Source organism: Panthera onca, chromosome B3 (genome assembly GCF_046562875.1).
Source record: "Panthera onca isolate mPanOnc1 chromosome B3, mPanOnc1 haplotype 2, whole genome shotgun sequence".
NCBI lineage: Eukaryota > Metazoa > Chordata > Mammalia > Carnivora > Felidae > Panthera > Panthera onca.
This window is the reverse complement of record NC_138344.1, coordinates 35,397,221-35,423,615: the sequence shown is the minus strand read 5'-3', so window position 1 is coordinate 35,423,615 and position 26,395 is coordinate 35,397,221. Positions and strand designations below refer to the sequence as shown.

General features: G+C 56.0%; 1 protein-coding gene across 8 annotated transcripts in view; it reads right to left on the bottom strand.

Moving 5' to 3' along the window:
• TLE3 (TLE family member 3, transcriptional corepressor) overlaps window positions 1–20,699 on the bottom strand; it is a 48,820-nt gene extending 28,121 nt beyond the window's left edge. For 3 of the 8 annotated variants that reach the window (XM_078448821.2, XM_078448824.2, XM_078448826.2), the window contains exons 1-4: window positions 19,555–20,696; window positions 18,878–18,978; window positions 18,288–18,351; window positions 17,198–17,242 (exon numbers count right to left, since the gene is read on the bottom strand). In XM_078448821.2, coding sequence (XP_078304947.1) covers window positions 17,198–17,242; window positions 18,288–18,351; window positions 18,878–18,978; window positions 19,555–19,578 — 234 coding nt within the window. In that variant the 5' untranslated portion in view covers window positions 19,579–20,696. Of the gene's footprint in view, window positions 1–17,197; window positions 17,243–18,287; window positions 18,352–18,877; window positions 18,979–19,554 lie in introns of all 8 variants that reach the window. The other 5 variants (XM_078448820.2, XM_078448822.2, XM_078448825.2 and 2 more) reach the window with 3 other exon arrangements.
• Between the last annotated feature and the right edge of the window lie 5,696 nt (window positions 20,700–26,395).

Here is a 26,395-nt window from a genome sequence, read left to right as displayed (position 1 = left end):
CACATTTGAGTATATACTCCAGTGAAGGTCACTGCATGTCAGACTTTCTCAGCCCCCGTGCCATTGCCATTTGACATTTGTTCCGTGCACTGCAGGGTTTTTAGCAGCCACCCTGGGCTTCACCCGCTAAATGTCCATCATTTATAATGTAAGGAATCTGGGAAGATTGCGAAGTAATTGCTGTATAAATTATTAACCTAAGGAAGTGGGAAGAGTGCCACCCCAAACCAGGACCCTTTCTCATTTCTGTTCATTTTTTCCTCGGTTGATCGTGGGGAAGGGGAAGGAAACAGGAATCAGGGCTGTATGGGGCGGGAGCTCTAGAACAATCAGTCTGCATCTCAGTCCAAACCTGCATAGATCAACATGGTCACTTAACTGTCACACGCTGATGTGACAAATCAGAATAGAAGGATATATTAAAAACGTAAAAGAAACAGAAATAAACTAAACAGGGTGCCCGGGTGACTCAGTTGGTTGAGCGTCCGACTTCGGCTCAGGTCATGATCTCACGGCTTGTGGGTTCAAGCCTCGTGTCAGGATCTGTGCCGACAGTTAAGAGCCTGGGGCCTCCTTCAGATTCTGTGTCCCTCTCTCACGCTGACCCTTGCTCGCTCACACTCTGTCTCTCTCTCAAGAATAAAATAAAACATTAAAAAAAATTGTTTATGTTTTATTTTATTCTTGAGAGAGAGAAAGAGTGCAAGTGGGGGAGGTGTAGTGAGAGAAGGGGGGAGACACAGAATCCAAAGCAGGCTCCAGGCTCTGAGCTGTCAGCACAGAGCCCGATGTGGGGTTCGAACTCACAGACGGTGAGATCATGGCCTGAGCCAAAGTCAAACGCTTAACCAACTGAGCCACCCACGTGCCCCAAAATATTTGGGGGGGGGGGGGAAGAGAGTAACTAAACAAACCAGGCTCAATGCTTAGGAATCTCATTGGTCCAAAGCCTCTTACCTCAAATGACTAGCACAGCAGTGCCTGGCACGTAGTAAGTGCTCAATGAACACTCAGCCAGAAGAATCTCAAATAGCCTCCCTGCATTTATTTTTCAAGGCTTCCTATTGCAGGGTCCCCGTGGCCGCAGATCAACACGGGCAGGACGGGCCCGGTGGATGAAATGTTGGCGTACAGCTGGGAGGGGAGGTGGGTAAGCTCTCCGCCAACAGGATGAGGCAGTGCGGTCGAGCCAGACCAACTGCAAGCCTTCTCGGTGGGTCTCTGGCCGCTGCCCCCACCCCTGAGCCAGGAAGGCAGGCGGCGGGCAGGCTCTGAACCCCCACAGTTACTGTGGTCTACGTGTAGCTACAGCTTTCGGGGGCGGGTGGTTATAAAAGGTTTCCCATCTGCCTACTTCCTCTAGCAAATAGGTCAAGTATCAGGGTCTTGGGAGTTCAAGGCAAAAAATGAAAAGTAGCTGTCCTTCCCCTTCCCGATACCCTTTAGCAAACATGCGGCCACAGCCTCCCCACAGGTGGGCTCTTCCTTCCTGCAGAGTTCGGTCCGGAGCCCAGCATCCTCTGGTTTTGAGGAAAAGGGACCTGCTGAGAGTTCACATAGCTGTGCCCGGTTCAAGGTTTGGCATCCGGGCCACCAGGTGACCACGGCTCAGAACAAGTTCCCAGTCTCACCCTTCCACCCTACTGGAAGCAGTTCGTGCCTCCTTCACCCACGTCCCAACACCGCAGGTATCAACCAGGGGCCATCAGAACAACTCCACACAGACAAGGAACTTTCTGGAGGCCTGGGGCATCGGCATTCAGGCCCTGTCCTGCGCCCGAACCCAATGAAGGTCTGGCAGCGCGAGATAGGATTACGTAGGAATGGGAGCAGGGCAGAGAGGGGAGGGGTGGCCGTATACTTGGAGAGCATTTATAGTAAAACAGGGCTTCCCCGTGGCTGGGTCTGGGGTGGGAGGAGAGCACGCTCCTTCCAGCCCCCCTGGTCTCCACCAATAGCAGAAGCGGGACTGAGCCACACCCATCTCTACGCCGGCCACCCAACCCCGGGAGTGGGCTCACCACACTGGTGAGTTCACTCAAAGACTGTTTTCAACATTTTTTTTTTTTTTGAGGGCGGGGATCGCAGGGGGGGGTAAGCTCCTGGAAATAAAAGCTGGCCGGCCAGAGCCACTCGTAACAACAAGAGTAACAGCTAACACCCACCACCCCAGCTGTTCCCAAGCACGTTCCATGAGCTCGCTCGCAGTAACCCTGTAGGGAAGGCACTTAGAACTACACTCTCCATGTTTCAGATGGGGAAACTGACGCTCGCTCGGCAGCGAAGCAACTTCACTAAACGCCTTCCTACCAAGAAGCCAAATTTTGACATTTTGAGAGAGCCTGGAGAAGTCTCTTTGAAAGAAACACTACCGTCGGGGTTAATAATCGACAGCATTTCCGATTCGAACAGCTGTTAAAACAGCATTTGGTCCAATTCAAACAAGCCCTGAACATCAGTTCCAAGAAAGGGAGGGGGAAAAAGAAAAAATCCAGACATGTGTCCTCAACAATTGGGACAGGTCACAAATCACCAACTGGAACTAGATCACACGTCGGAAAACTCCTCTCGGCGATCCAGGGAATTGTTATCAATAAGGCAGCCGTGGTCCGCGCGAGGCTGGCCCAGGTCCTTCCCTCCGCGCGGGTCCCGCAAAGTCGCCGCCTTCTTTGAGCCGGATCCTCAGATACAAACCCGAGAGCAGGTAGGTGCCGGCGGCAGGAAGACGGCCGCCTTTGGAAAAAGGTGTTTGGGGAGGCTGGTGCGGCCTTTGAACATTGCTTTTCAAGTGTGGTTCAAAGCAGGCAGCTTTGCTGGTGGAAAAACACTGTTCCTCAGAAGGCACTAATCTACCAGACACAGACAGAAGCAGTTCAGAGACAGGTGCACAGAGACCCCGCGAGATGAGGAATCTGTGCTCCCGACTGGGCGCGGGGAGTAACGTCTGCCCTGCATCTCCGTCGAGACTGTTACGCTAATAAACGACGGAAAACAAGATAGTGGGGGGCAAGGGTAATTTCCCAAGGAGCAAGCTGCTCAGCGTGCCTTAGTGGCTCCCGTCTGCGCGATGATCATCTCCTCGTTAAAAGCAGGACCTCCGAACATCTTGCTGTAAACCGAGGGTACCTGAGCATTCTAGAAGGCTGCGTCTCGAACCGCGCTCCTGTATGCATGGCCCTGCTGCTTAAGCAGCCTCGGGCCCCAGCCCCCCTCCCGGCACGCTGAACAAGGGGGGCCGGCACCTGCTCTTGCTCCCCGCCCCACCGCCTTCCTGCTCCTGGCCTGCAGCATCCAGCCAGCGTTTGGCCCTTTTTCTTTTTTGAAAATGTGGCTGACCGCTCAACACAGCCCACAGCCATGTCCACCTGACCCTCTCCCTGCCATTTATTTTCAAACCGCCTGGTCGTCTGTACCCGTGGGCTTTCAGGTGCTTCATTTTCATCTCAGCCAAATGGGAACGGGGAGAAGGAGAAATCTGCCACTTTACTTTTTTGTTTTAATTTTTTTTTTAGCATTTGTTTATTGTTGAGAGACAGAGAGAGACAGAGTGCGAGCAGGGGAGGGGCAGAGAGAGAGGGAGACACAGAACCTGAAACAAGTTCCAGGCTCTGAGCTGTCAGCGCAGAGCCCGATGTGGGGCTCGAACTCACGAACCGCGAGATCATGACCTGAGCCGAAGTCGGACGCTTAACCGACGGAGCCACCCAGGCGCCCCGAAATCTGCCACTTTAAAGAACATGTTATGGGGGCGCCATAACATGGTGGCTCGGTCGGTTAAGCGTCCGACTTCAGCTCAGGTCATGATCTCCCGGTTTGTGCGTTCAAGCCCCACAACTCTGTGCTGGCTGCTTGGAGCCTGGAGCCTGCTTCGGGTTCTGCGTCTCCCTCTCTCTCTGCTCCTCCCTGCTTGCTCTCTCTCTCTCTTAAAAATAAATAAACATTAAAAAAGGTAAAATAAAGAGCATGTTATGACCCAAAGCCACGCAGCTCTGGTTCTACCCACCCCACCCCCACCCCCCAGCTCTTCTGCCTCCATCTATCTAGCCGTGTGGCTTTGGGCAAATCACTTCTCTCCCCCAGGTTTCAATTCGGTTGTCTACACAACAGTGGCCAAGTGGTACCTTGTAAGATCTAGGCGAGGTCACTTAGTTTTAGCCTGCTAACCATTCCTGAATTGCTCTGTGACATAGCGCTCCTCCATAGAGCTCAGTAAAATGGAGCACGGCAAGAGTTTAAAGGATGATGAGAGAAGGGACAAGCCACCTCCAGCCACTTGGAGGCATGGCTGGGCTTTGGGGGGGGGCGGGGGCTGGGCTGCCGCTGGCTGACTCAGTCCCCAGGAGCAGTCCTCACAGCACAAACCATTCAAGAGCAGTGACATCCCATCTGTCAATGTCAAGCAGCTACTGTCGGAAGGGCTCATCCTGGTGGCTGGGCCACAGATTTCTCCTCTAGAAACGTGTGTGTTTGGGGTGGGGACCCGGTCCACTCTGGGGTTCTTGAATTTTAGCCGGGTTTGACCTGGTTCTTGGACTCAAGTCCCGGGGTGTTCAAAGTGAATCTGCTTCATCTTGAATTAAAATCAGAGGGGCACAAGGGGAAGTTGGGGGCTGTGCAGAAGAGGGAGGGTGCAGCAGCCGGGCACCACAACCACTAAGCAACCAAATGGTGGAAGGTTCTGGAACAATGCGCTGGAGTAATTTTAACTCAAAATATCCCATTGCTTTTCCCAGGCAATTCTAAATTGATAGGCCCTCAATTATTGGACTGTACCAAGAAATTCCTTGCCAGGCAGTTTCTGCTCAGATCGAGCTTGGAGAGAACTCAGATAAAGCAAGTGGGTGTTTTATCACCAGCGGGAAGGAAGTCCAGGCACGAAGCGGGGTGAGACCTCCAGCAAAAGCCGGCGTGGGGAGCCCTAGCCCCACAGGCTCTAGGGGAAAACAGCACCACCACCACCCCCCTTTAAGAAGGGGGGCAAATAAATGATCCACTTAGCAGCTGAGGGAGATAATGACCCCTGCTTCTGGAGGGGCTGGCAGGGTTTACATCACAGATCACTCAATGATAGGTGAGCCTCCTTAAAGGCCCTTTTAGCACTGACATATTGATCAAATTATATATAACTACAATGCCATTAAATATTTATGCCTTCCGAGGAAGCCTGCTGAATTCTTTATGCCGGGAGGGCTTGGTACAAGAAAAGGCCCAGCCTGGTGTGACCCTGACAATCTGTCCCCCGAGGGAGGGAACAGGACGCTGGCTGGGGCCAGCTTATGCCAGACACTGTGTGCGCTAGTCCCCGTGTCCTTCACGCAGAGAAGGACGGCAGCGAAGATCCAGTACCCTCGCCTTCATCCAGCTAAGCCCCACGGAAGGGAAGAGTCTGGGGTGCCCGCGGTTGTGACAGGACCCTCCACGTGCTCCCCGAGAAGGAATCCCGCCTTCCTTTTCTCTGCCTGCTAGAAATCTCCGGCATTTCCTTCGGGAGTCTGGGGAGTGAGTGAATCGGGAACAGTGAGCTGAGTGAGGAAGGGGAAAGAGTGTGTGTGGGGACTGGGGGAGAGGACGCACCTAGCCTACTGGCCCCGGGAAGAGTTGGCAAGGTGAAGCCTAGGGACTTGCACTCCAGCCCCAGGCCTGTCCTGCACTCGGGCTTCGGTTTCCATTGCATGAAAGAGGCAGATTTGGGCCCGGTATAAGAACGAGAGCTCTCAAAAATGAATCAGGCGCTGCGTGTGGGTGAGCGCCCCGTCCTTAGGAGCATTCAACGGCGACTCAACAGGGACACAGGGTTAGACGCCACTCCATGGGAGTAACCTGGGCCTAGGTGACAGCCAAGTCCCTCCCCGCCTCTAAGACTCTATGACTTTCATTTCTCAGACTCTCAATCTCCATCCACCGGGCTTCCTGTTAACAAGATCCAATAATCTTTAAATATTTGTTCACTTTAATTTCTTGGTTCCCAAACACATTAAACTCTGCCTCCCACCCCCACTCCAGGGGATGGCCCTCAAAGAGCTTGCTTGTGTAGACAGAACAGGGAAAGCCTTTTCAGATTAGACCTTCCCCCAACACTGCCCATTCATCCCAGGCGCCACTACCCACCCCCCCCCCCCATCCCTTGGGCCCTCCATCCCCTCCTTCCCCTCAGATAACCCTCTGCCTCCCACCCCCACCTTCCCAGACTCCATTGGCCAACTCCCGCCAGGAGGAAAAATTCTCAATTCAGCCCTGTGGGGTTGCCATGGCAACCCCCAGCCACCTAATCCCCCTTAGAACATTATGCAAATCTCCCCTTGCCCCTCAACAGGCTGTAAAAGTCACATTACCCTTGCAGAGGCAGCTCGTTAAATTTTGGGGGTCTCCCCATAAGGTCAGCACTACAAATGAAACACTGGCTAGGACTTTTTAAGGACACAGGCTGGCTGGCAAATCTGGGTGGCAGGAAAGGAAAATGAGGTGTGGGGGGTGGGGGGGGGAACAGGCTGACTGTGGGCAGACACAGAGCCCCATTCTATCCACCCACCACTGAGTTCACCACCAACAGGCTGGTGCCTTCTTAGATTAAAGGGGTCAAAGGGTCCTCTCTCCCTAGGCAAGGATGGCAGGAGGGGCGGCATGTCATAGGCCATAAAAATCACGATCGGTTATTTAGCAACTTGTTTATGGATCAGTTACCTCTCAAACAGACCTCCTCCCAAGTCACCGCCACGTTCAACCTCTCATTTTACAGATAAGGAAAATGAGGCCCAGAGAGGGCCAAGAGCCGCCCTGGGTCACAAAGCGAGATGGTGGCGACCAACTCTCCCTGCTCTGCAATCGAGAATCCTTCCCCCTACACCAAGGGTTCACAACCAGGGGCAACTGTGCTCCCCGGGGGGGCCTCTGGCAATGTCTGGGGACAGGGGTGTCACAACTGGAGAGGCGCTACTGACAGCTAGTGGGTAGGGGCCAGGGAGGCTGCTGATCTTGGGAAACACAGGACAGCCTCACCCCAAAGAATTATCCAGCCTCAAATGTCAAGAATGCCCAGACCGAGCCACCCTGATCTACACGTGGCTGACACACGTTTCACTGGATTCTTCAGAGGCGTTGTCTGGAGCCTTCCCAGCCCCGGAATCAAAGTCTGGAAGTACATACAGGTGGGTCTTGGGGGGGGGCCATGCAGGAAGACCACGCCTCAATATGGCCTGTGGGACGAGTCATTGGTTCCTGATTGAAAACAGACCTTAGTTTCTCGTTCTGAACCTGCCTCTGGTCCACCTGAGACCACGAGCCAGTCACTTAACCTCCCCAGACGGCAGTGTTCCAGTCAGTGCTCCTGTCAGGGAGTGCTCGGGACACCTACGCTGCTATGCTGTGGGGCTGGGCCTGTGGGGCCAACAAGCAGCAAATGGGAAGGGGCCCTGGAATGTTCCACCGCATCCACAACCCCACGACTCTTGTCCTCGCTCTTTGAGGCCTTGGCAACGCCAGAGACTCTGTCCCATTGGGAGACTACATTGCCGAGGCCCTCCTACGTGCAAGAGACTGTACCAAGCAATCAAGAGGCATCATCTTATGTGATCCTTGTAACGCTCCCTATGACCGCACGGTCCACCAGATGAAGCCACGAGCCACGGGGGGCTAGTGAACGTTAATGAAAACTCAACGTAAAACTCAAATTCTCACAGTAGCCACATTTCAAGGGCTCCATAAACACGGGCGGCTGCTGGCTACCCATACTGGACGGTGAGCTAGACCTTTCCGCCGTTGCAGAAAGTTCTGCCGTCTGCTCTAGCAGGTAGGTGTTATTATTCTCCCCCGCATCAATTGAAGTTCACAGGAAGTCTACCTAGACAGCCCCAGGTCGCACAGCCAGTTAAGTCCCGACACGGGACTCAAACCCAAGGTTCTCTGGCCTCCAAGCCTGTCCCTCGGCCACCAGGACTTAGCCCTCCCAGCTCCTGATGCTCTGCACCTGACCAGCCAGGATGCCCCTCCGAAAACCAGTGGCTTCTGACGGAGCAACTCTGAGCCCTCTGGCACGGAGGGGCCAGTAAAAAGTCTCATCAGGGACCTGCCCTGCTGCCCACTGGTGGGGCTGGGCAGGGGGGGGAGTGAGGGAGAGCCGCGTGGAGGCCCCTTGAGAAGGGAGGTCAGACCCAGGTGGGAGAATAGAGAAACTCCAACAGGCCACGAAGGGAGAATTATCTAGACCGCACCCCCACCCGCCCCCTTTGTAAGTTCCTACAGGCTGGATACCGCACGCAGGTATCGGGGGACACGGAGGCCAGCATCGCATGTATCGGGGGACACGGAGGCCAGCATCGCGCCGACGGTGAGAGGACTCTGGCAGGGGCGGGGCTGCTCTCTGGGGGCGCTGCTGCTTCTCTCCCCACTTCAGGCTGGCTTCGCGAAGATTCCTTGTTCCTCTGGGATGAAGTGCGAGGGCCTCAGGACTCCCAACTGCCGACCTCAACCCCTGCAGAGCCTTCCCCTCCACCCCCCCCCCCCAGGATGTCTGCCCTGAGGCAAAGCCAGGTAAGATCGAAACATGGCAGCCCTCTCCCGGGGTGGGGGAGCTCAGAGGAAGGGGCCCCTTCCAGGAAAAGCAATGGAGAAGGGTGGAAGGAGAAGGGAGAGCTCTCCTGGACCCATCAGTCCTGGCCGACTCACGGCCTCCACCTACTGGATCTCAGGCTTGCTCTGTTTCCACGGGGGGCCACTGAGCCTCTCAGTCTAGACCGTCTCGGATCACTTGTGGCTTCTCGGCCGCCCCCTGCGTCTGCCCTACCTCTTCCTGGGCAGGAAGTCTGATAGTTCCTGTCCCCCACCCTGGCCTCGCCCACTAGCCCCCGCCCCCCCCCCCCTCACCAGACTGCTCCACTTTTCCCGGCATAGATCGCCACTGATTCACAAAGCACGCCCCCCCGACGGGACACCCAGTTTCAGACTCCGGGCTCTCCCGAGATGCATATCTGGGGACCGAGTAGCAGGCCCCCTCCTCCAGCCTTCGGGTCACAGACTGGCTGGGTGGTGGTGGAGGAGTCTAGCACCAAAGCCTTCTCGACTAGTTTAGGAGGAGTCCCCCTCCCATGCCCCCAAGGTGCTCTTGGCATTCCCAGTGCTACAGGACTGGGAGAAGGCTTCCTGCTCCTTGGAGTCTCCCGTATGAAGGAACAGGTAGCTTTCCTCGGCACACTAAGAAGGAACTTCCCCTGTTGGGCTAGTCTAGTCTTCAATCGGAATTACAAGGGCCACAACAACTGCAACAAACAGCTGAAAAGCAGCGCACGATGGTTACCAAGGATTTAAAAGGACAGCAGGACAAAGTCCTGGCATCTGGAACATTCCATGCCCAAAGAGACAGCCAGGGCATGCCTAACTTGCCCATCCACCCCCAAGCCACCGACCCTCGCTTCCTTCTCATAATCCCAATTCAGCCTGGTTTCCCTTCTCTACCCCCTTCCTACCCACCCTTCCCCCGTATCTCTGCTCTGTCATCTCCCCTCCCAGCTATCTCTTTCCTCACCACCTCCCTTCTTCCCTTTTCACGTTTAAACTGTCCACCGTACAAGGTGAAAAACAAACAAAACAAAAAACTTGAGCTAGATTAAAGACGCTCTAAGATAAAAAAAAAAAACTCAGGACGCTTCTCCGTTCCTTCCTCCAATCACAACTTTGCAGCCAAAAGACGTCTCTCTCAGAAGCTGGAGAAACCCTGTATCCTTCCCAGAAAGTCCATAATGCTCTCAGGGTCAGGGAGAACCCCCAACTGGAAGGTTACCCTCTGCGAGTCTCCCCTCCCCCAAAACGTGGCCCAGCACCACGCAGGGCTCAGGGGGCCTCAGTGAATACAAAATGGTCCTATCCCTTGGGGGACTCCTGGGCGTCATCCTTCCACACACAGCCAGCCCCTGCCCCTGCCGCCCCGTCCAGTTTATGAACACAGCCCTCTAGTGCCCTGGATGTATACAGGTCATTTTCACACCCCGCACTCTGAGGCTTCTGTCCTGCCGTTTGTTTGTCCGACGCCCAAATGCCTGTCGTTTTAGGTTCCTAAGATGAAAATGTCTTCGCTGCTTTGTAAACAGTCAAGTGCTACGGAAACACCAGAAGTCGATGTTATCATAATTATGTATGTGGAAGAACAAAATTTTCAAAGTCTGTCCTCCATAAAGGTCTTCTCCTGAGGTTATACTTAGTGGTGGTGGCGGCAGCTGCCCCAGGCCCCCAGACCCCGGTCTGTGTCCCTCACTCAGTGGGTGGAAAGGAAGAGGCCCCCTTTCGACACAAAAGCCAAGTCCGTCCACGCTCCCAGCCCTGGTCGTTCCCAAGCTCTCTTGTCACCCTTCAAAGGATGCCATTGGTGAAGGGGAGCTTTGGTGAGAGCGGGGACAGGGGAACCTCTCCCGAAGGGTTGTGTTGCTTCTTCAGAGTCGGCTGGGGTGAAGGGGAGGGAGGTGTTTGTTCTCAGGCAAATCTCCAGGGCTGAGTTAAAGGGTCTCCGGGCTCATAAGCCCCTAAACCCCCGCATGAACCTCCACTTGAGAATAAGACCTTCCCCTCCCCACCCTCATGCTTTCCAGAGGGGGCCCCCCCCGCACAGTGAACAGCCTCCGGAACCTGAGCTGAAAGGGCCTTCAAGGTCCGAGGTCCCAGGTCCGGGATCTGCCTCTCCAGTAAGTGGAGCCCTCCCCCTCAGTCCCCACAAAGGTGGCCTTAGCCTAAACATTCAGCTAAACATTCAGTGACAGCTGGGCCCCACCCTCAGGCTGACTACAAACAAAAGAACTCCACAACAACACCGGGTGAGAACAGCCCTCCCTCCCATCCATTCCTCCAGAAACTCCAGAAAGGCCAAGTCCTAAGAAGCGCCCCCTCCCCCGCCTGCCCCCGCTGGGGTGGGGGGGAGGGGGTGCTCCTGTCTGCATTGGATGCGGGCTTACATCAACCAGCCCACCCTACAGTCCTTACTGAGGCTCAGGCAGGAAATCCCCCCCCTGCCCTAAGTTTCTCCCCGGCCCCCACCGGAGGGGGAACACTTTACCGTGTTAAGGCGAGAGCCAGAAAAGAAAAAGCCGGGAGAGAAAAGCAGAGAGTGAGAGAGAGCGAGAAAGCAAGCATCTTGGCCCGGGAGTCGCAGAGAGCATTTGTTGAAAACAAGATATTGTCCCTTTAAGCATATAAAAACAAGGCCCTTGAGCACGCAGTTCTCACTCTGGTACACAATTATGGGTGCTTTCAGCTGTCTAGCACTGCTTCAAGTGCTCTCTTAAACCAGACTGTCAATGGCATGTTGAAAGCTATTTTGCTGGCTGCTATCATTAATAGCAAAGTGGAGAGAGCTGGCTGATGAGAATTAAATATGGGGGAGGGGCGGGTCAGAACCAGTCATTACAGAATTACCAACACGAGCAAGGAGGCAACGCCACTTTGGGGAAGAAAGTTCAAACCGGCATGTGGGGGTGGAGAAGCAGGCACCGGGAGGCCCGCCAGCTCCCTCCGCCAGCGCAGGGCGTCCCCATCCCCCACCCCCACCCCCCCCACCGCTGCCCAGGGGCCCGGATGGCCCCCGCGGGCCAGCCCCGCAGAGCCATATGGGGACAGAGGGAGCCACGGAGTCGGGAGTGTGAGAGCAGAGAGGCCTTGGAGATCACTTTGCTGCAAAATGTCACCACCTCGCCTGGCTCCCCAAGTGGAGCCCCGCCCCCGCCCCCACCATTCCAGCTTGTGGATGGTGCTTCCGTTTGCCTTTCCAAGAGCGGTTGCCACCCAGATTGAGGAGCAGCGTCCTCCCCCTCCTCCCCCCAGGCTGGCTTTCTGCTGGCTTCTGCCTCATAAACCCCTGCCCTCCCTCTAAGTCTCGGCTCAGGTAACAGCCCTTCGGTGTAGTCTTCTGTGCCCCCCCATCCCCCTTCCCCTCCCCCTTTCCGGGGAAGCATAAGCTGTTCTGTCCTGGGTACTCCTCCTGTGACACTGGGGCCGTATTAGCACTTACCTCACTGCACTGCCATGACTTATTTAGATGCCAACTCCCCAGCGGAGGGAATGGTGTCTGATTCGGCTGTGTAACCAGCCCCGGCCCACACCCAGCACATCCCAGGCCCCTAATAACCGTTTTGGAACGGCTCCAACCCCCTCATTTTACTGATGAAGAAACTGGATGCCGAGAGCCGTAGGAGGAAGCCTGCAGAGCTGGTAGCCAACCCACAATTAAAACCCTCACTTCCTACTCCCAGAGCTCAGGGAACCAGAATCCCACCCTCTGATGACCCCAGTAATTCTGAGTAAAGGAAAACCAGCGTGTTTGCTGAGCACCTGTTACGTGCCAAGCGCCCGTAAGAGACCCCAGCAGAGGGGCTTCCTCCGTGGCCACCAAAAAAGGAGATGATGAAGTGTGAGAAAGGGCGCCATGCAGGCCAGATCGCAGGCGGGAAACCCCACTGAGGTTTGGCCTTGACTACCTTTTGGTCCCAAGTGTCCCAGGATTTTGTGCAAACGGATAGGGATAGGAAAGCAGTTTCCCACGCAGGAGGGAAAAGGGAGCTCACTCCTACAGCGGAACGGAAACCGAGGGCCTCTGACACAGACCAGATCCTCTCTATACTAAGTGGAGGAGGAGGAACCCAAGGAGAAAAAGAGCTCTGTGCCCTCCGGGGGCCCCTGGTCCAGAAGAGTTCATGGAAAGAAGGAAGAGTCAGGCTCAGTTTCCTCGGATGATACGAGGCCATCCCAATGATCAAGCGTATGAGAAGCAAAAGAGCACACGAATCTCACTCCATATAGCAACAGCAGCAGTGAAGAATGGGGGTCCAGGGAAGGCTAGGGTGGAAGGCAGTCTGGGGCGGGAGCTCCTTGCAGGTGCACAGGACAGGGGGGCAGGGGGCTTTGAGCTTGGCAGACCCCCAAAGCTGACCATGGCAGGCCCTCGGCACAGTGAGAGGAGCTAAGTGACTGGAGAAAGCTCAGCAAGAGTGACCAGCCAGGAAAGGTGAGGTGGAAACCAGGGCCTAGGAGGAGTGCTTGGATGCCAGCAACCACCCCCCCTGCCCCCCCCCCCGCCCCCGCTACTCCGGAACTCTTCTTAGCTCAACCCAGACGCACCCCACAAACAGGCACTCCTGGGCAGGGTCTTTGTAACCTCGCCACCTGCTGGCTCCCTCTGGCCACCCGGCCTTCAACACTGATGGTCCCCAAACTTCAACTTGTACCTGGACATCTTCCAGCCAAGCCCCTAATTACTTGGGTGATGAGAGGGGAGGGGACAAACAGAGATCTCCCATATCCTTCTTCAGCCCCGCGTTCACGGCGGCCACGGCCGCCGTGGCTTTCTGTATCCTTGGGTAAAAAGGTCACAGGCCTTACCACTTTACCTCACCCATGAACCTGACCTCTGGGGTCGCTAGTTCCGCACTGTGTTTATTATTACGCACATCAAATCATTAGATGTGCAAATAGCTGGCAATTCAGAAGAGGACGGTGGGCAAAAAGCATCCAGCTGATATGGTTATACAACCCGAAATGGGGTACTTTGTACTTTGGTATAGCCAGGTTCGCAGGCGTTGCCTTAGCCTCTTGACATAATGCAGAAAGCGGCAATGACAATTAAAGCCACAGAGTGCTATCAGTTAGTAAACAAATACACCTCACCTCTTGAGTCTTGCTAAACAGAGACCTGGGCTCGGGACAAAAGGTTGCATTAGCAGCCCCAGCACTAATGCGGGACTGGGTAACTGGGTATCTCAGCTCCCCTCCCTGGCCTCAGTTTCCTCATCTGCAATCTGGAATGGTTTGCATAAGAAGCCAGAGGGCTCCCCCCCGTTCCAGGATGCCAAGAGAAACTTGGAGGAAGGGTTGCTCCTCTGGGTTTATAGAAAAAGGGTGACCGTAAAAAGGGTTGGCATAGCGCTGCCCCAAAGTCCAAATGTCTCAAGTTCTCTTTTGAAACCTCAGTGCTCACCGGGGGAGGGTGAAGACGGGCTGACCCAGCTTCTCGTGCCTCAAACCCCACAGCCAACAGGTGCTCTGGGGCGCTCCTTTCGAAGCTGGCTTTGTTGGCACTGGAGAGCCTCGGCAGGGACAGGACAGGAATCAATGAGCTGGCCAGCCATCATCGCCTCCCTGAATCACCCTTGACATTCTGCCTGGAAGCAGGGGCTTAGAGGAGGTGGGTGACCCCTTGAAAGCTCAGGCCAGGCCCGTGATTCTGTAATCTTTGCTTTGCCATAATTAGGGAGGTAGGCAGAGGCGTAGGAGGAGAAACCATTTATTACTTCTGTGGGATTTGACAGCTTGAAAGAAGAACGAGAAGGATACAGGGAGACAGCCAGCAGGAGCCAGCCACAGTGAGCTTAACCTCTCGGTAAAATAAAAAACGGGCTGGACGCACCTCGGCAGCTGCCCTCTGTCAATACCCAGGGCCTATCGGGCAGACCCGGAGGTTCCCAACTAATAGGCATTTCCCCAGAGACAGCAAAGAAGACCTTTTTAAAAAAAAAAAAAAAAACAATGGTGGCGGTGGTGGTGGCGGTGAAGGGGGGGCGGGGTGCATGTGAGCGAGCAGGCGGAGGACCCCCACGCTTTCCAAAGTGCCAGCTCTGGAGATCACCTATTACATAAAGGTACAGACAGTCCCCACCCCCACCCCTGAGCTTAAAGACGAAGAATCCAGCCTGTTTGTTCCAGGCAGATGTAATCACACGAACAGTCAAGTCTAGAGGGCAGGACACTGCATGAATAATTCAAGCGCTCCAGTCACTTGATGGTGTGTGCAGATAAAACACCAGTCAACCGCTAAACAGGTCAGCTGATAAACTTGTTTGCTCAGGCCTAACCACCATCCGCCAAATGCACCCGAGACCCACACTACAATTAGTGGCTGGGTTTTCTTCTGCAGAACCCCGGCAAGCCTAGGGAGTGGCCAGCCCCATTAGGTCAGGGTTGCAGGTTAGTTTCTTCACCTCCCTGCCTCTTTGTTCCTCCACAGCCTCCGGGCGATTTCACCCAACTCCAGAGATTGCCATAAACCCGGCGAAGGCACCAGAAGGCACCACTCATTCGTGCTGGGAAAGCAAAGGGGAGCTGGTGGTAGGGCAGAGGGGACTGGCAGGCAGGGTAAAGCACCCATTTCGAGAATCCAGAGGCCTGGACTGGAGTCCCAGCCCTGCGCGACGGGCCTCCCTGAAGCCTCAGTTTCCCCGCCTGTACAAAGGGTGCAAATGCTCCGTCTGCCTGCCTCTAGCAGCTGAGAGGATTAAATGGGACCGTGTCGCCAAACCTCAGGCATTCTCCCCCTGAGAACCCTGTCTGGGGAATGGCCAGAAGCCCCAGATGCACACAGCTGCTCTTTGTGCAAACCCCACCACCACATGCGTTAAGGCGGTTAACTCTTCCTGAGTTCAGAGTCTCCCCAGGACTCCGGGAACACCTTTGCTCCACCAGCCAAGGTGGACTCGTGCCAAAGAACCAACCACTCACAGACACGGGGAACACCACCCATGCAGACCTCAACATGCAACGACATATTATGCCTTAATTATGAAGCTCTTAGAATAACTGCTGCTATAAATTTTAAACCTGGGTACAATTACCCTCTTTAAACACACCCAAGATACTAAGCACCGAGGGAAGAAAAAAAAAAAAGAAAAAAGAGGAGGTGGAGAAAGGGAGAAGGTGGCACCTTGCCTAACAGCCCAAGGGTCCCTGAACACCTGAGGTCCACTCCATGCATTCAGTCCCACCTAAAGTTGGGCAGCACCTGCCTCCAGTCCATTCTGCCGAAGAGAAACATCTCGATATACAAAGCACATCTCGATATACAAAGCCGTGGCTGCTTGTGATTTCTGTGGGTTAAGAAGTGAAAACTTGGTAGCTTTCCTATGCTAATCCCTCAGGAAGCCACAAACTGGCTTCCCACATGGCCCAGTAAACTCAGGCCCCTTTCCGGCTGCCCTTCACCCAACACTGGGGCTCCTCCAGGACAGAAAGGAAACCACAGATTCAAAAGGCTTTATAGGAAGCCACCGGAGCAGGCCGCAAGGGACAGGCATTTCAGGGTCACCTGCCCTTCTCACCTGCCCCAGACCCTGCCCCCTTCAAGAGCAGATTTTAAACCCCCGTCAACGACTGTTAATTTAGGGCAGCAAATCCATTCAAGTCACGGTCACCAAAGGCTAGAATGAGTCAACAGTCTTCTGAGATTTCAAGAACACCAATTGTTAAAAAGAACAACCGGCCTGCGCCATTTATTCGTGCCAAGTCACTTCTAATCGCTGGCCAAGCCAAATTACAGACAGCCTCTCCTTGGAACACAAATACACAAACAGGCCTCTCCCACAGCCCAGCCTAGCACCCGGGACTAGTTACTGATATGCACTGAGATAAAGGCTGTTTGTATTTGCTCGGTTTGAGGTATACTGTTATTAGGAGAGTGACAATATGAGGTAGTTTACATATCCATTAAACACCACCACACTAGCTAAACTGGTTTGACTTCAGGATTTCAAAGCTGAGCTCAACTACCAGCCACCTCCGAGGTCCTGGCGAGGCAGCCCTGGGCAAGTTACTTCACCTCTCTGCTTCAGCTTCCTTCTCTGTAAAATGGGGACCCGGGCTGCCTTCAAATGAAGATTGAGAGGAGAAAGCTGCCTCGCAAACGTAAGACATGAGGGCTATATTTCATCCTGGCTTCGTATTTTTAAGCAGTTAGTGGCTTGTTCCCTTAAATTTTGACAGCTCAGCCTGGCTTTAAAGACTCTTGAAATTTAATCTTATCAAGGCAGAACATCAAATTGTTATGCGCAGGCACACATGCGCGCGCGCGCGCGCGCGCGCGCGCACACACACACACACACACCCCTCCTGCATTTCCCCTTGAGAATTTTATATTAAAACACTTAAAAGCAGCCAGCTAGCCCCCTCTGGGTTTCAGGAGTTTGTAAAGCAGATCCTGAAGGCACAACATTTCCTCTGCTCCTTTATACCAAGATCCAAGACCAGGACTAATTTCACAAGCTCAGGTGCCAAAAACTCATGCCCAAGAAATCAGCAACGCCTCAGACCCTGCATTTCAGAGACCGGATCCATTTGCTCTTCAAGGAGAAGGAGGGGGAACAGAAGACGAGGCTTCTTTTCAAAGGGCAGGGGCCATAAGAAACCCATTTATTAGGTTTTTAACCGCTAGGTAGATTTCGAGAAGAAAAGCACTTACCTGCTTGTGCATTTCGATGTTCAAGCCATAGGACATCTCATAGTACTAAAAGCAAAAAGAATTGCCGTTAACAGGCAACCCCCAGTCATCTGTTCACTTTCCAAAATCAGCTTTGGGGCCAGGTTTCTGGCCAAATCACACTTTTAGGATACAAATGCTAACGAAGTTCAAATCAAACCCCAAACCCCGCTATAGGGGGGTTGAAGGGCTGACCAGGGGTGAATGTGGCTCTCATCTCTACAGAACATTATCGATGCAGCAGTAAGAGAAGCTGGGCCCTCCCTCCCTTCCACAAGCACCTCGTGGGCCACATATCCTGTTTATACAAGGTTCGGGTTCAACAGGGAATTGTGTGTATACTGGGCCCCTCTTGTCCTCTGAGAGTTATTTAGCAATGTGTCAAAGGCCTCTTATGTGGAAAGCAGTGCAGGGAGGGCGCTTAAGTGCCTCCCATGTCCTCTCAACAAACAGAAGATGGAAACTCAGGGCAACAGACACTGGGAAAGGGAAGAGACTCTACCCTACTGCGCCAAGGCTGACGAGGCTGGGGTATCCCTGCTGAGGCAGAGGAGTGGAGGCAGAGAGCTTTGAAAGGCTCCTCCACTCTCACAAAACCCTGGGGAAGGAAGGGGGGGGGGGGGCGCGTGCAGGGGATAGGCGGAGAGGGCTCCTGTCCCACTCTGGCTAGATCCCAGGGCTGCAAAGCAGCAAAGTTTCCCAACACTCCCCGGAGGTCCCTAACAGAGATGTTATCCCACCCAGACGTGAGCTGATCCAGTCCTATCTTACTAGCGAAGACAGGGGCCACCAGTCCCTCTGGGAAACAAACTAAAGGGGCACGAAGGTAGCGCAAAAGCGCCCCGCCTGGATTTGGGTTTCCCTTTCGGCCCCTCCTCTCACCCACCCTCCTCCAAGTGGCCCGGGCTAAAGGGGGGGGGGGGGGGCAGTGGCGGGTCGGGGGCACACTCAGATAACCCCGGCTCCCAGGGCTGCCCGGCGGCTGGCCGCGGCGGGCCGGGGACTCGGCTGCAGGGTCCCCCAGACCCCCACCCCGGGCCCGCCCTGGCCCCGGCCCGCGGCCGCCTCTCACCATCACGTAATGGCGCTGCATCTCGGTCTTCTCGTTCGCCAGCTTGTCGTACTCCACTTTGAGGCTGCGAGGGCAGGAGGAGCCGGCTCAGGCCCGGGGCCCGCACTGCCTCTTCCGAGGCCCCAACGTCAGGGCCTCTGAGAACCGCTTTGCCACTTCCTGAACGCCCCCCCCCCTCCGCCCCTTGGGGGACCCTGTCACCCCGCAGCCCCGGGGCGGAGGGGGTTCGGGTCCTCGCCGCGGGGGAGGGAGAGACACAACTTGAAACTTCCGCGGCCGAGCGCGTGGACTGCTCAGGGCCGCGGGGGCCGGGGCGGGGGGAGGGAGGCGGGTGGAGAACCCGGCTCGCGACCCCCGGAGCGGGCCCGCCGCGACCCCGACCCTCACCCCGCCCGCTGCCCAGGGTGCCGGGAGGCTGCGGGCAGCCAAGGGTTAAGGCGCTGCGCTCGGAAAGGGGAAACAAAAGGCGGAGGCCCCGGCTGCCCCGCCGCCCCGGGTCGGGAGCCCCCTCCGTCCCCGCGGGGGGTGGCAGGAGCCGCGGCGGGGACGCCCCTTCCCGCCGGCCCCGGGGAGGCCCCCACCGGCCTTACCTGTGATATTGAGCTTGCAGGAACTGGAATTCGTCTTTGATCCTGTCACAAGACTCAGCCACCGTGAATTTAAATCCCGGCTGCCCGGGTTGATGGGGAGCCTGGAGCCCGCGAAGACGAGACAGGGGAGGGGGCGGGGGCGTCAGACTGGGCTCCGGGCAGCCCCAGCCCCTCCGCGGCTTCCCCCGGCTCCCCCCGCCCAACCCGGGAGGCCACCCTCACAGCCCAGAACCTTCCCAGCAAGTTTCTCAGCCGCCCGACGGGGTGGGGTGGGGGGGCGCCCCATTCCTTCCCCATTGGCGGCGGGGCTCATCCCTTGCACGAAGGGGCTCCCTTCCCAAGTAAGACCGGCACTGGAACATAGCCGGGTGAGTTGGGAGATTGGGGAGAGGGAGCGGGGGAGGAGGGGGGCAGCGTGAAAACAAACAGTTCCGCTGGAACACAGGCAACCCCCCAACGCCACTCGGGCGGAATTAACCTCCTCTCTCCACGGCGCCCCCCCATCCCCATCCCCTTTGTGTGAGCGCGCGCGCGCGCGCACTCTCACACACACACACACACACACACGCACGCACACACCATAAAGGTAGCAACAAGCAAAATGGAGGTGCCAGATAAACTGCCTCGTTTACCCTGCCATGATAGATGCTTAAATAAACCGAGTTGCAATTACTCACCGGATGTCTGCCTTGCGGATACATGGCAGGGAGGGGTCGTGATTCCGAGAGCGTGGAAGCGCCGAGAGCTCGGGCCGGGGAGGTGCGGGGGAGGGGGGAGCCAAGCCCGAGCGGGGGGCGGCCGGGAAACCGAGTGCTCGCCCCCGGCCCCCCCAGCCCGCTCTCGCAGCGAAATCCCAGAGTCGGGCGCCCGCCCCAAGTGGAGACAAAGAGCTGCGGAGCAGGCGGCAAAGTCGTCGGCGGGCGCCGAGGCCGGGCGGCGGACGCGGGCTTTGTGCGCCTAGGGCTCGGCGGTCTGCGGCCGGCCGCCTTCCCCCCGCTGCGTGGAGCGCGTCAGGGCCGGGGACAGCGCGGACATCGTCGTCTTCCCGGTGGCTCCGGCGCGGGGTCCCGAGGCCGGGGTCTCCTCCTGGGGCGACTGCGGACCCCCTCCGGATCACTCGGCGAGTCGCGCCGTGAGGGGGGCGCGCCGAGGCAGCCCCAGCATCCGGGGCGCGCGGGTCCGATCCCAGAGGCGGCTCCCGGGGAGAAGAGGAAGGAGGCTAGCACCCAGGTGGCGGCTGGGGGCCGCAGGAGCGCCGGAGGGTGAGGGCGGGAGCCCGGCGCGGGCGCTTAGACGCCCCCCCTCGGAGAGGAGAGCCTGCTGTTCCGTCTGCTACTGCCGCCGCCGCCGCCGCCGCCGCTGCAAGCCCTTCCCAGGGCCGAGGAGGAAACTCCAGGCTCAGTAGGTGCAAATCAGCTGCCCTGGCATCCTAACTCCAGCGGGCACCGGAAGCCTCCGCAAAGGGGTCCTCGCTGCTCCCAGCTTGAGCGCCGCGTCCCCAGCGAGGAGCGCTCGGCGCCGCCACCGCCGCCTCGGAGCGCACAGGCAGGAGAGAGCGCAGCCCGAGACCGGGGAGCTCTGCGGCTTCCTTCCTTCCCCTCGGCCTGGCTCTTCTCTCCGCGCCCGAAAAACCCCCCAAACACACACCCCAAACACACACACACACGCACGCACACACACACGCACGCACACACACCCAAAAAAGTGCCCGGGACCTGCGGATACCACACACAGACAGGCGAGGGGGACGAGCACGAGGTCTGAACTGCCGCGAGAGCAGTTCCAAATAGGGACTGAAAAGTAACAAAATAATGTGGCAGCTTCGCCCGGTGCTGGCCAATGGGAGTGCAGGGCCCCCACGTGGGGCTACCGGACTCGGCCTGCGACTGGGCGCCGCCGGGCGCGACGTCACAATGCCCTCTTGTGTCTAAAACTATGCATGAAAAGTAGCAATCAGGCCCTACCCGCTGGTGACTTTCGCATGGGAGTGAAAAACAGCGCTCCTCAGATCAGGAATTAACCGAAAGACATATAATAAATAGATATATATTATAGTGCTGGGCTGCTAGACTTTTTTTTCTCCCGCCTCTTTTTTTTTTTTTCCCACGATCTACTAGCAAATAATTATTTGGCGGGAGGGGGAAACAGGGGAACCCGAGGAATAACAACAAAAGAAAAAAAGACAAGCCGTACGGTCCTCGAAACCTGTGGCTGGTAGTAATGTATCAGTTTATTCTGCAGTGGCGGCGAACGATTCCTCCCTGGAATCTCATTAGGTCTGCAAAGCAGCCCAATTAGATACTATAAAACAAACAGAATCACTTTGTCACTTTAATGTTTTCACTTCGCAGGATTTAGGACTGAGAAAATGGTGGGTCCCAAAGTTGCCTCCCACCTTAAAAAATTTGCTGGGAACTGAGGGTGTCCCTCTCTTTACCCCTTCTCTTGCCCTCCCTCCCCCTTCCACTGGCCCCCAGCTTTTTTTTTTTTTTTTCTTTGTTCATTCGTCCTTCTTTTCAGAAAGCCAAATAAACAGCGTCTTTGATGTGCGGCGGCTGCCGGCTAGAAGTCTGAGGAACTCTGGCTTGGCGGGCAGCGCAGATGGAAGGGCCGGCTGCCGGCGGACAAACGGCCCAGTTCCCGAGGTTCCTCACCGCGCGCTGGGGCCAGGGGAGCGGAGGAGGGGATGGGGAGGCGGCCCTGCCCTGCCGTGGCCGGGGAGCTCCCCGTTCCGACCCGGTTTGCCCGGCCTGCTCGAGGCTGTGTTGCGGCGTCGGCGGAAGCCTGCGGAGGGGCTCGCGTGCGGGCCCGTGGGTGTCTCGGCAGCCAGCCTCGACGCCCCGGGAGGCGCAGACGCTCGCCTGCCCCCGCGCGCTCCTCGCGCACCCCCAACCGCCGCGCCTCCGGGACTCCCCGCGCGGTCGCACAGGCCACTCGACTCCGGGGCCAGTCCGCCCGCAAACGGATAGCCTCGATCTGCTGCTCGGGGTTACGTCAGGGCAGACGGGCAGTGGGGGAGCGGCCGCGCCCCGGACCCCCGCGGGCCCCGCCGGGTGGACCGGCCCAACGGGCGCCCGCGGGTCCCTCCCCGGCATCTCCGCGAAAGCGCACGCACCCCGGGGCCGGTGGCGGGCGCGCGCGAGCCGGCCGCGCGCCCCCGGATCTATATTTTCCCCTCATTAGGATCTGGAGTTTGCTCTTTGCATCTTAATGAGGAGCTGAGAGCGAGCGGGCGCTCGGAGGCCGGTGCGCAGGGAGTTACACGTGAGCGCTCGCCTAGGAGTTGAACCTCCCCGCGCCGCTCCGGCCGCCAGCCCTGAACCGCGCTCCTCTCTTCATTTATTTATTTTCCTAAATAAAAACATAAATCGTGTGCGGCGCGCACCGAAGAGGGGGGTAGAGAGAAGCCCGGGTCGACAGATGCGAGCATCTGGCCGCAGCATTCATTAGACACAAAATGGCTCCTCTTTGGAGCTTCCTTTTCCCCTCCCCCTTCTCTGCCCTCCCCCTTACGTCACGGGTGGGCGCACCCGCTTCCAACCCGCCCCGCCCCTTTATCGCTCCTGCCCCCCACGTGGGAACCGTCGGCCACGCCCCCTAGCAAGGCCCGGAAAACCAATCAGAAGCCGCCGAGGAGGCCCTCCGCCACTGATTGGTGAAACGGTCGGGAGCTGTCAGTCCGCGTCCAGAGCTGTCAGTCAAAACCACGAGGGGTGGGGGAGCGCTGACAAATGCCGAGGCTTCTGAGCCTCCCGCTTGCAAATAGTGCTTGGAATGGCTGCTTAATTAGCTTTGAATGGCTTTTCCTTCCAGCTCAAACAATCTGTCACTACCATGTGGTATAAAGGAGCCATGCATAAAAAAGTAAGCAGAGGCTAAATATCAATTTGATTTTGTGTATCAAAGGAATATTTTATTTTTCTCCCTAGTAATGAAACGTATCAATTTAAATAATAAAAGGTAAAACACACACACACACACACACACACACACACACACACACCCCGAAAAGGGGGGAAAAAAAAGAAAAAAAGGAAAAAGAAAGAAAAAAAAAAAGCCCAAACTCCACGGTTCTCTGACTCCTGCGCACGCCTGAAACAGGTAATTTCTACGGCCCACGTTTAGAAGGAAACCTGAAGATTCCCTCCACCCCCACCCCGCCCCCAAACTGCGTCTTGTTTTGTTGTTGTCGTCCAGAAGTCTAGGAGTGATGGGGGAGGGGTGGCCTGTAAAAGGGAAGGTGGGGGCGGGGGGGGGGGGACAAACTTTAAAGGAGCTCTTTGAAGCTGCTAATCAAAGTGAAGGGGGTTTTAAGACCCCGTAAACTGGGGATCCCACAGCAGGTCTCGATTTGGGAGCCGAGAGGAGGGGTGGGGGAGTAGCGGGTGTGCGTCTCGCCCGGATTTATTAAACACAATGCCTTCAAGATGCGCCTTGTCCGGCCTCCCTTTCCCGATCTCATTCCGGACTGGCTCCAACGGCGCCCGCCCGCAGTCGACCTACTAGCCTGGGCCCCCAGGTCAGGTCTATACAGATTGCGACCGTAGAGCACTGCAGCTCCGTCCCCGTCCTAGGCATCGCTCTTCGCTCTTGCCCCGCCGTCCGCGATCCCGGGGACCCCGCGAGCCTGGACGCTCCCACAGGGCCGACTCCCGTGGGGTTCACCTGTGAGCCCCAGCGCCCGCGCGGGGCCGGGCACGCTGGAGATGCGCGCGGCTGCATTGATGGACTGGGTTTTGCAGAGCGCCGCCTCCTCTGCAGGGCCCAGCTGGAGGGCCCGCCAAGCAGTCTAGAATGGTTAGGGCGCTGGAGCGCTTACTATGCACGAGGCAGAACACTGCTACCCAAGCGAGAATTCTCTTCTTCACCTCACGCCCTAGGGAAGCGGCCTGGCCGGTAGTCCCCATTTTATAGAGTAAAAAAAAAAAAAAAGAGAGGCTTCGAAAACTCGGTAATTTGCCCCAAACTGGGCAGAAGCGTCGACATTCGAATCCAGGACAGCCAGCTCAACAGCCAACCTCAGCTCCTCCTTTGCTTGCGGGAGCAGGATCCGCGCAAGCAGTTGCTGAAGGAGAGGCATTGATTCATTCCTTATTCATTCACTCTTTCATTCATTACCAGCTCTTTCTGCGGGTCAGGCTGTAAGGTCACTGGCCCAGCTCGCCCGCCTCCGGCTCCTACTCGCTGCGCACCCAGCGTCACGCCCAGCTCTCCGGAGCCCAGAACTGGGAGAAGGGCGGGAGGTAACTAACCAGGCCAGCACCCCTTTAAGCAAACCCCCGCTCGACCCCCACCCACGTGACACCCGCAAATTAGAAAAAAAAAAAAAAAACAAGGAGAAAAATACATTTCTTTGATGCTCGAGAAAGAGAAAAGAAAATAAAAAACACGTATACAACACCATGTCCAAAGCTCTTGACAATTATTTTTAAAGAAGGAGGGGAGTGGAGAGAAAGAGTTCAAACGTCTCTGTCTCCAGTTCTAATTGGAAACGTTTCAACTGTTTATGTTACAAGAAGTGTCAGGGTCATTTGCTACCGAAGAGCTGACTTTTCATTGGCTGCTTAATTGAGTACCTCGGAGTCCACCCCACGTGGGAGAGGAATTCCTGGCACATTAAAAAAAAAAAAAAAAAAAAAAAAAAAAAAAAAGTCACCCGGGTAAGATAGAAAGCCCGGCCTGGATTTGCAGAACCTAGTCTTCTCAACCCCTCATTTGGGGTGCAGGGTGGTTGGTGGGCAGCTGGATGCCAGCTCCAAGAGCCGCCGCTCTGGTTCTTTCAAAATGATTGTCAAATACTTCAGGGAGAGTTTTAATATATGTTTTCTCCCTTTCTCAGAAATTAAAGGGTCTGGCTCAGGTCCGCCACCAGGCTGCGGCCTCCCATTTGAGGAACTGATCCCAGTGCCTTGGGTGGAGTTTTGAACCTCTCCCTGTCAATCCCTTCCCCTACAGCCTCCTTGGGCTTTGATTTTTTTTTTTTTTTTTTTTTTTGAGACCTTTCCTTGGGACTGCCCAAAGAGAAGAGAAATCTCCCTCACCCATCTCTTTGGTTGATTCTGTAAGGTCCCTCTGATTATTGGCTTGTGGCTTCACGGCTAAGGCAATTCTGCCCGCCCCCCCATAGCCTCCCACCGCTCACCCCCAGGCCTCTTCCACAAGCAAGCACCTTGCCATAGAGCAAGAGGAAAGAGAATTTTTATTTATTTAACAAACTCTTACATAGTGCTTAGGCTGGGCCAGACACCATTCTAAGCACTTGACAAATATTAACACGCTTAATCCTTTCACAATGAATGAAGTGGGTGCTCTCAGCCTTCCTCCTATTTTCCAGGGGGGGCAACTGACACACCGTAGTACCGTGACTTGTCCAAGGTCACTTCAGTGGCTGCCAGACTTGAGCCTGGGCAATGCACCACCACACCCTACTGGCGTGGCTTTCCTGGGAATGCGGATCAGGCTTCGGGACACAACACAGGAAACTAGAGGGCCCCAGGGAGTCCCAGAGGGAGGCCCTATGGAGCTCATCGGGGAGCCATTTTATTTCAGGGAGCTCGAGGGGACTTCCCAGGCTCTCCCAACCCCTCTTCCGATTCTCTGGCTGGTCCTGGTTCTGTGACCTTGGGGACTTGTTTAATCTTGCTAAGCCTCCATTTCCTCATCTGTAAAGTGGAGATAACCATCCTGTCTGCCTCAGAGGATTATTTTGAGGATCGATGGGGCTAATGCGTGCGATGTACTTAGTACCGAACCTGGCACATTAAGTGATCAATAACAGTTAGCCATGGTGGCCGTGATGGTGATGTAGGACCTTTGAGTGATTCCACTCATTTCTGGGAGGCTGCAGAGACAGGAAGGGCTAACATCCCAGCCCTTTGGGGGGAGTAAGCCAGGCAGTAACCACGCCCAGGTGGCAACACCCAGCTCCCTTCCCCTGAGCTCCCCCAGTGCCCTCCTGAGGTCATCGGGTGGTTCCCTCCCTCTCTAGAAATCCCATTCTTTACCTTAGCCCGCCGGTGACTTTGGATCTCCCTATTACCCAAGGACCCCTGAAGTGTGTGTATGTGGAGGAAGGAGGAGGGGCAGTGGGGGGGGGGGGAGGCGCGGGATGGAGGAGGGGGAGTGCAGTGCAGGGGGCTGGGGCGGGAGGGGGGGAATGCAGGCAGAGAAATCTGACTATAACAGCCAGGGAGTCTGTAGCATTTCTGAGAAGACAAACCACAGCAATGAAGTATATGTATAATGCAGTCTGGCTCTGAGGGAGAACAGGAGTTGTGAAGAGGTTGCTTCTCAGAGGACTTCCTGGAAGGGTGGAACCTGACCTCAGTCCAGAAGGATGGACAGAAGTTCCAGTGGGTAGAGGGGGCCCGGAGGAGCAAACAGTTCTAACAGAAACCCTTCCCTCCCCCTCAGCCTGCACCGGGGTGCTTTCTGCTTCCTTGGATCCTTTTTGTGTTTTGCCACCTGATGAGGAGGTTTTGGTCCCTAAAGAAGGGAGCTAAGAACTTGCTTCCCTAA